At 37.3% G+C, this 9257-nt stretch overlaps 1 protein-coding gene across 3 annotated transcripts; it reads right to left on the bottom strand.

Moving 5' to 3' along the window:
• Positions 1-3272: 3272 nt before the first annotated feature.
• Positions 3273-8480, bottom strand: LOC109006787. Of its 3 annotated transcripts, XR_001998694.2 has the most exons (10): positions 8283-8479; positions 8092-8177; positions 7769-7913; positions 7080-7215; positions 6038-6958; positions 5551-5609; positions 5264-5318; positions 4387-4481; positions 4198-4266; positions 3273-3519 (listed from the first exon to the last, which is right to left on the bottom strand). XR_001998694.2 is itself a non-coding variant. In XM_018986173.2 (8 exons), exons 1-8 carry the CDS (start codon positions 8352-8354, stop codon positions 4641-4643), a joined length of 1488 nt encoding a protein of 495 aa, XP_018841718.1. In that variant the 5' UTR covers positions 8355-8480; the 3' UTR covers positions 4489-4640. The 3 variants fall into 3 exon arrangements, 1 of the variants encoding a protein (XP_018841718.1); XR_001998693.2 differs by lacking the exon at positions 4198-4266; XM_018986173.2 differs by lacking the exons at positions 3273-3519; positions 4198-4266; positions 4387-4481 and adding an exon at positions 4489-4654 and having other exon boundaries at positions 8283-8480.
• Between the last annotated feature and the right edge of the window lie 777 nt (positions 8481-9257).

Raw genomic sequence — 9257 nt, 5'->3', positions numbered from 1 at the left:
TGTGCCAACAAGCCGAGACCCTTGATTCGCCAAGAAGTCAGGCCGAGCACCAGTCCTAGGACTTGCCCAGACGGCCCGTCGGACACAAGTCCATTGACTTGCTGACCTTCGTGCTACAAGCCAAGTGTCTTGATTCGCCATGAAGTCAGGCCGTAATACCAGGACTTGCCCAGACGGCCCGTCAAACACAAGTTCCTTGACTTGCTAACCTTCGTGCTATAAGCCAGGTCCCTCAATTCGCCATGAAGTCAGGCTAGGCCACCAGTCTCAGGACTTGCCTACAGCTCGTTGGACACAAGTCCCTTAACTTGCCGACCTTCGTGCTACAAGTCGGGTCCCTTGATTCGCCATGAAGTCAAGTCAGACACAAGTCCCTTAACTTGGTGACCTTCGTGCTACAAGCCGAGTCTCTTGATTCGTCACGAAGTTTAGGCCGGGCACTAGTCCTTAGACATGCCGAACATGCCCAAACAGCTAGTAGGACACAAGTCTCTTAAGTTGCCGACCTTCATGCCACCAAGCCGAGTCCCTTGACTCCCCCTTGGACAGCAACACCAACACATCATCTTCCCCGGAAAACTCCGAGTGTTACACTAATGCCACAACAACCACCTCAGACATTCACCACACGCTAGCAAGACAATTCAGCATTGTCAAACATCTCCTACTTACCTTCTTGTCGAGGGTCAACAGATCGGTCTAGCCTTATGGCAGCCTGGTTTACCTCACGGTGAAATACGGATCTAGTCTTTTGGTTGCCTAACATTACTCCTGAAACGACATATCCTCCAGCAAACGCCGTATGTTTACACTTTTGCCACAACCTCCCAAGAGGCCAACGGTCGGGCAAGTCACTTGATTGCTAGACCCTCACACTTTACGTTGTCGAGCCAACCTCCCGCTCTCTCCAAGACTAGCTCTGCGCTCGCACTTTATGTGGTCAAGTCGAGCCAACCAACCTCCTGCTTATCCCATGACATCTGAGCTCCGCGCTCGCATCATACGCGGTTGAGTACACCTCCCCCCACATCCAAACTCCGTATTCGCGCCTTATGCGGTCAAGTACACCTCCCGCCAAATCCGAGCTCAAAGCTCATATCTTATGCGGTCGAGGACATCTCCCGCCACATCCAAGCTTCGTGCTCGCATCTTATGCAGTCGGGCACATCTCCTGCCACATTCGAGCTCCGCGCTCCCATATTACTCAGTCGAGCACGTCTCCTGCCACATCCAAGCTTGCGCTTGCATATTAAGTGGTCGAGCACATATCCTGCCGCATCTGAGTTTCGCACTCATGCCTGATGCGGTCGAGCGCACCTCCCACCTAATTTCACCCTCGAAGGTATTTACTGCTCGACGCAAGTGGAACGGAGAACTAGGGACCCATTCCCAAAACTTATTTTGTGACAGATCACTACGTGTTATCTCCATCGTATATTTTTTCTTGAAGATTCTCAATGCCTTCTTTTGGAGCAAATCGACCTTAAGAATCACACGAAACTGTAAGGGACAAAATATCTAGGCCCAACCCACCAAGCCACCACTAGGAGACAAGGGAAAAATCAAGTAGGTAAGGGAGAGGAGTGTGTCAGGAGGCAAGGGGGACAGTGTCAGGAGCAAGTGGGAAGGGAGAGGTGGTCAGACACGCAAAGCAGACGTCCCTCACCACTACCAAGGCGCATGCGAGAAGAGGGTCAGATAAAAAGCAAGCTGCCAGACGATTAGGGGACTTTGACTTCTTCTTTAACCTCTCGAAGGGGAGCTCTAGTGAGAGGGTCTTATTCAGTAAATATATTCAAGATCTCCATTGTACAGTGAAAAATAAGAGGCTATAAACAAACATATTATAGTAGATTTCTCTTCTCCAAACGCTCTTGGACGTAAGCATTATGCTGAACCACGTAAATATTTGTGTCTCAATCTCTTACTTTCTTTGTATTTGTTTTCTATACACCGTCATGGATGTACGCACCAATACCGTACGGCCATACTGGACCACTATTAAGGGCACCATACCGATCGAGGCTCGAATCGTCATAGCAACCAGAAATAACTTTTTCTCTCCTTCCAATTTGTTGTGCAATTTTTTTATGCATCAACAGAGTCCATGTGGCCCTACGTGCCGCTACTTACAGCCATATCCGAGCCTTCTGAGCATCACAACACTTCTCAAATATTCTCACTATCCAAACATAAATGAATGTTAGAAAGCCACCTATCATTGCCTACGCAGCCATCCAAAAGACTACCACCATTGCGATAATAGAGAACAATCATACATTACTAGCTTAACAATATATATCTTTTCACTTTTAGAGTTAAACTTTTGACACAAAGGATCAAGATTTTATTATAACAGTTTTTAGTTTTTAAACATAAATATTTAGGTATATTTTATCTATACAAGGAACCAGTGAAATTTTTTAGATTTGTTATATTTATGGGCTTATTTTGAATTTGTTTGGATGTTGAGATAAATTAAATTATAAATAATAATATTTTATAGATCTTATTAAGATGAGTCTAACTTTTTTAAGATGAGATGAGTTTAACTTTTAAGTTAAAATATATGAAGTAGGTTCAAATTATTTTAACTTTTTTACGTAAAGTTGAAAAAATAATAGGTCCCATCAATGAGTAATTTGAAATAAGTTGAAATGATTTGAATTTGGTTCAACAACCAAATACAACCTAAATAAATAAAAAGCTGATACATAGAAACTCAAAACTGATAGAACAATTTTTTCAAGTTCCTTATAAAAAGGTAAATTTCATTGATACCAATGAAATAGACATAGTCCATGTACACAAGGAGCATACAAAAGATTTTTTTTTTTTTTTTAGATTCCTATAACTTTTCTTGGCCAATAGCCTATTATGCAACATGAATAATTCTGCTTAGCATCTTACACCAAACACCTCACATCCTTTAATTTTTTTTTCCTTTTTCGATAACAAGTATGTAGGGTATAAATTATAAGTAGAACAACTTAATTAGTTTGTCATGAATAAAATAAGTAAAAAATAAAAAAATTTAAAATATATATAATATAGTGTGTAGCATTACCCTATGCAACTTAAAGGGAACAAAGGACAAAGGCTAGTTCCTACTTTTTCACCCTACCTGACAAAAGAATACGCCTTTACTACAGTTACGAAAAAGATTTTATAAAATTAAACTCACAAATTAACATGATTTCATGTGATACATATCTACTTAATAATAAAAATAATTTTAGCATTTACATCAAATCACATCAGTCTAAATTTATTTTTGTAGAACTTTGTGACTAAAACATTTTTCTAAACAAATACACAAACATACAGGAATTAATTCATTTTAGGTTAACATGCAGTAGGTGTCGTCTTACATTACAACCGCTGCAGGGTAGACATCATGATATTCAAGTTTATATCATACAACAAAACATCATTTAACATTCGGAAAATGAAAACCTCAAGGAAGTCCACTCCTATTCACCATATAAATCTAGCTCCACTTCATGTGATTTTCAGGACCTGCGAAACATTAAACAGTAAGGTTGGAACAAAGATAATCAAGCAACTGACTTAGGCCAAGTTTAGTTACACAGATGAGATAAGATGAGATGAAAGTTGAATAAAATATTATTAGAATATAATTTTTTAATGTTATTTTTATTTTAATATTTGAAAAAGTTGAATTGTTTATTGTATTTTGATGAGAAGTTTAAAAAAATTGTAATGATTAGATGAGATAAAATAGTTTGTGAAAACAAACCAAACCTAATCACACCATACACAACATTTTCATAAGAAAAAATCTAAATAACACTACTGTTTGTAGAGTCCCCAGCACACTCAACGTGCTGGAGTGAAAAAAAAATTATGTGAGGTGTGTGGAGAGTGTGATGTACAGTAGAGTGATTTGTAGCATTGCTCTTTTCATAAACAGCAGTCACTTTTTTTTTTTTTTTTTTATGACGAGGAATCCCAGAGACTGCGAAAATGCACCATGTCTTTATCCAGTTAAATAGCAGTCATTTATGCAAACATGTTTCTATATTCTATAATGACAAAAACGTCTATGAATTTCAATTTACATGGTGCTAAAAGAAATGGCTATTTAAATATCATTACTAGAAACACAATAAATAAAATAGCTACGACAGGTAAAGTTTTCTAAGAGAGCATTTCTGGCTAGTCATGAATTTGCACCTTTTTAAACATGGTGAACCCCAAAAGCTGTCCAAATTTATAACATTTCAGTAACTTTGACTCAATACCCTGGTTTCCAAAGAGACTAAAAATCTTAATAATTCTCCATTTTCATTTATGAATATCTATACAGATCATAGCCCTTATTTAACAATATCAATTTCAATACTAAGAATTAGTAAAAATTACCTTCTTAAGTTCCTTAATTTCAACAGCAAGTGCTAAAGCTGCACGTGAAATTAACTTCTACTGTCTTCTCTTTTTCTGAGGCTCCAATATACTCCCTAACAATACAGTGAGGCCAGCCCATCAGCCGCAGGTATATACAGCTTAAACAGCAGATGACAACTGGTAGAGTAAATGTATCAATCGGATAGAGGAATAGAAAACATAGTTACGATTCATTAGGCCTGGTTTGGATACCAAAGTTCTCTCAACTCATTTCATCTCATTCCACCTGATCTCAATATTCAAACATCACAAACACAAATACTATTCAATTTCAAATCTTCAACTTTTTCATCTAATCATTAACTAATCAATACAACTTTCCCAAACTTCTAAACAAAATACAAAAAACAATCCAAAATTTTCAAATCTCAAAATAAAAATAATATTAAAAAATAATATTTTATTTTTATAATATTTTTATTAAACTTTTTCTCTCTCCTCTTCCACAACCTCATAAAACATATTACCTCAAACTATTTTACTACCATTCACAAATTATTTCACTACTATTCATTGATCATCTCATCTCATTATCCAAACGAATCTAATCCAGAACTAGAACCTGTGTATAGTGGGCCTTTAATAGTAAAATTAAAATAGGATGAATGATGCTAAACTAAAAGGTTGGCATGACAAATTGAACATAAATGGTAATTATGTGTCTGACCAAAAGCTCAAGATTTAATTATTATAGCGCCGAATATGAATAAATGAGTAATGTCTTCAATCGCTGCTGTCTGGGCAGGGAAAGAGAGAGAGAGAGAGAGTAAAAAATGAAAATGCTGAGAGACAAATGGAAAATGAATTTGCTTAGTAGTTAAACAAGGAAACAAACCTCTAGACTGCCCTATCACAATCAACTCATCCTTAATTCCAGTCATTTTGCGATCCTGAATACATAAACAAATCACGAGAAAGAATAAATCACACGTGACTGGATATACACATCAACACCCCCCTCCCCCCGCCCCCTCAAAAAAAAGGGGGGGACAATTGAGAGCTACTTTTATTGACAAAAAATCCGATGAGAAAGTTTAACAGAATTCATCAATGAGTGTGTTATGAGTGAAAGCAGGCACTATTTGAGGTTAAGCCACCATGGTTGAGCCAGAAAAAACGAACCGAATCATAAACTGGCAATTGATTGCGCCAGAATTCCAATGTAGGAACCAGTAGTCTCCCTGCAACATAGGCAAGTCAATTAAATGGGAGAAAGTAGAACCTGGAAATAATAATATTGACAATTTATGGGGAATTCAACCATTCCAAGAAAAAAAAAACATTATTAATTCTGTGTTTGCCATAGATATGAGGTTTGCTACATGCTATGGTTTGATTCAATGCAATAACTTCAATTTTGCCAAAAGATGACATAGGAAATCTCATTTCAAATTAATTTAATTCTTTTTGGAAAAAAATCAGGCATCCTACTTCCCTATGGCTATGGAGCCACCACAGATACAGTTAAAATAGAATAAACAAGTCCTATTTAATTGCAATGATATTACTATCCAAAAAGAGAATTACAGAGAGAGAGAGAGAGAGAGAGAGAGAGAGAGAGAGAGAGAGAGAGTGAGTGAGTGAGAAGCATTTTAAGCCGCAGACTTGCCTGACCTTGATCTTCCAAAACTCAAAGACTCTGGAGAATAAATAAAATCTCTCTTACTGCACATGCTTTCTTCCTTAGCATTGTTTTCTCCTTCCCTTACTGCATTCTTCAAGTCCTTTGTACGACGCAAAATGGGAGACCTAGCTGAATTATCGTTCCTTGTCTTCAAATCACCTTGAGTCATATTGTTTCCACAGTTTAGCGGATGTTTTACATTGGATTTCTGCAGAGAACCACCTCCAGCACATTCAGCATCAACTTTTCTAAGGACAGTCGGATGCCTTGGGTCTTGAACTTCATCAGCAGACGGGCTGGATGCGCCAATGCCCTCAAATTCACAGTTATTATTCTGTACAATATTGCTCAGATCATCAGAAACAAAGGGAATGGAATTCATCTTATTTCTTTTACTTTTTGACCCATTGACTGCCATTTTCTCTTCTTTCTGTTTGCTTCCTACATCCACAGACAAATTTCCAAAAACTTGGCCCATAGAATATCCAGGAAGGCTGTCTGATATGTCCATTCTCCCCTCAGATTGAATGGTGGTTCTTGACGAACTATTCATTTTTGCTCCATCAGTGTTTTCAAATGCATCAAATGTGGGACTCAAGTTTTTGTTTCTATGCTTCACAGAATATCTAGATTCGGGGTTATTATGCAAATTGCCTTTCAGATTCTTCAATCTAGCGGAACTCCTACTCCGAAAATCACAAGGTGTAACATTCACTTCTGTTCCATCTTTGGTCGCATGCTTACACAACTTAGAACCATTTGAAGCATCAATGGTGATATTCTCAGAAACAGTATGAAAACGACTTTTTAAAGGTTCAATATCATGCTTATTTTCATGAACGAACAGCTGGTGAGTTTTTGGAGTTTGTTTTGTAGCTGGACTCGAATTTTTATTGTCTACAACCACTGCATATTCCAACCACATGGAGAGAGAAATAAAAGGATCCAAAAGACAAAGTTAGTTAAGAAACTTACAGAATTATCAGGTATGCGGGACAATTTTACAAACTAGAGTTGCATATATTACATCCTGGATGAGTGGCAAACTCATCTGGTGCAGAAATATGTCCTGAATGAACACAAGTGGTAGAATCTCCTTCCAAGAGCTTTGCAGCAAATTCTTCCCAGTTGGGAGGAAAGCCAAACACAAAATGACTAAAAACCTGCATCCAGTGAAGATATAAGCTTCAATTAGTGCCAGTGTCAACTATATGTTGGGAGAGAACTTGATAATCTAGCAAATTGAATACCATTAGCAATTGTACACAGGGTCACTACGCCTTTGGCCAATGGCAATACTAAAATTTAGAGGAAGTTACACGGATAAGCAGAGAGCTATCACCTGATCTTATGCCACTGACAGCTTAATAAACTCAGACATAGATACAATGCCTGCTTAGAGTGCACTTTCTTCTGTGCTTGAAAGAGAGATACAAAATGATACAAAGTGCTTCATTACTTCTAAATGGTATCAATATCAAACCATGTCTCCCTAACGTCAAAACCATAATTTTGGCATTTTCTTGGATAATTGAAATATATATTTTTCCAGATTCGTTTCCCGGAGACATGTTAGTTTCCAGAACCTCTACAAACGCCGATGTATCAAAGAATCTAATTACAGCATTAATCCAAAAATCGTACTTAATGCAGCAGTAACGACTCTCCAAACTATGCCTTGCAAGAAACGAACAGAACAGAAATGAATCACGCTACCTCGGATGGAAATCCATTATCGCTAGTCCGCAGCTTGTTAATGAATCCTTTAATAAAAACACAAATCCCGTCAGCTGTCTCCAGGGTAAACATATCGTATCTTTTGAGTACTGGTGCAGATGAAAACACACGCACTGCTTGTTGCCTAAACAAAAACATACAAAGTAAGACCTAGAAGGGGAAAATTTAATCACATTTGACCGCCCCACCATGCCAAATTACAATCTTGAACTATGAATTAGTAAACAACAGAAATCAACCGGAAACTAAACAAAACCCTATCCCGAAACCCAGAGAGAGAGAGAGAGAGAGAGAGATCTTACTCTCGCGAGGTGAAGCCCGCAACGGCTAGTCGTTTCCCTTCAAAGTCCTCTTCAGCTTTGATTAACCACCAATCGTGCAAGCATACCTTGTTAAATGAGAAAAGCATGTTGTTTGACAGAAAGAAAAGTAGAGAAATGGCAAGCCACGAATGAGTTGTTTTGGACTGAGAAAGTAGAGAGAAACACTGAACTGTTTTCTGGAAGTAAGATGATGAACCATCATCGTAGGACTCGTTTTGGTCCAGACCAGTCGTAGAAGCCATGAGAATCAACCGATCGCTGGTTCTATTCCCTTGTTCCCGCCCAAACTCGTGCTCCCGGTGCTACCTCTGGTCCGTGAATACGGAATATGTGCCAATCCCAAACAAAACCAAACGGGATAATTAATAGGGCAGCGCTGGGGGCCCTTGGAATCAGGTCCTGCTTTCCAATTCACCCGGCCCGTAACGATAACAAAGATAAAATATATCCACACAATATCTCAAGCGGGCGGACGGATTTTCTAAAGAGTGCAACAAAATTTTAACTTATATAACTCATTTTATAGTTTTATTTTAAAATTCAAATTTTCAATATTAAATTTTATAATTTTTAATATATTAATATATACTAATACTATATATTATACTATTATAGTGTTGCTACTACATATAGTGTATATATATATTATAATGATAAGTGATATTAATACTATATGTTATACATTATGGAATATATAATATATTATATAATAATACATTGATTCTAAATTATTACTAATACTATATATTATACTAATAGTGATATTAATACTATATAATAATATATGGTCATAGTGATAATTATATAATATCTTATATGTAATTATTATATATAATTATAATTTATATAATTATATATATTATAGTGAACCAGTCCAGTCTGGTCCTAAAAATCATTGAACCGGAACCGAATTGGTTCCAGCCGGTTTTTGCATTTTAAAAACTGGTTCCAGACTGGACCAGTCCAAAACCAGAACAATTCTTCCAATTCGGTCTGATTTTTCAGTTAAAATTTACACCCTCTATTACTGTAGTATAAATAGTATTGAACAAACTTAGCGCAATTGATCGAGTTCAATTAGGTCAACTACATGCATGCATGGCTTAGAAGAAGCTAGGGAGATACTTTTGGAGGGTTTGACCAGT

The sequence above is a fragment of the Juglans regia genome, chromosome 4, assembly GCF_001411555.2.
Source record: "Juglans regia cultivar Chandler chromosome 4, Walnut 2.0, whole genome shotgun sequence".
Lineage (NCBI taxonomy): Eukaryota > Viridiplantae > Streptophyta > Magnoliopsida > Fagales > Juglandaceae > Juglans > Juglans regia.
The sequence above is the reverse complement of the archived record's forward strand: the minus strand, read 5'-3'. Positions and strand labels throughout refer to the sequence as shown.

Coding starts and splice junctions, on each gene's coding strand:
- LOC109006787 (XM_018986173.2), bottom strand. CDS start 8,354: ATGGCTTCTACGACTGGTCTGGACCAAAACGAGTCCTACGATGATGGT. Junction 7,216..7,768: donor ATAATGGATTTCCATCCGAG/GTAGCGTGATTC, acceptor CACTGGATGCAG/GTTTTTAGTCATTTTGTGTT. Junction 5,319..5,550: donor AATTGCCAGTTTATGATTCG/GTTCGTTTTTTC, acceptor TTATGTATTCAG/GATCGCAAAATGACTGGAAT.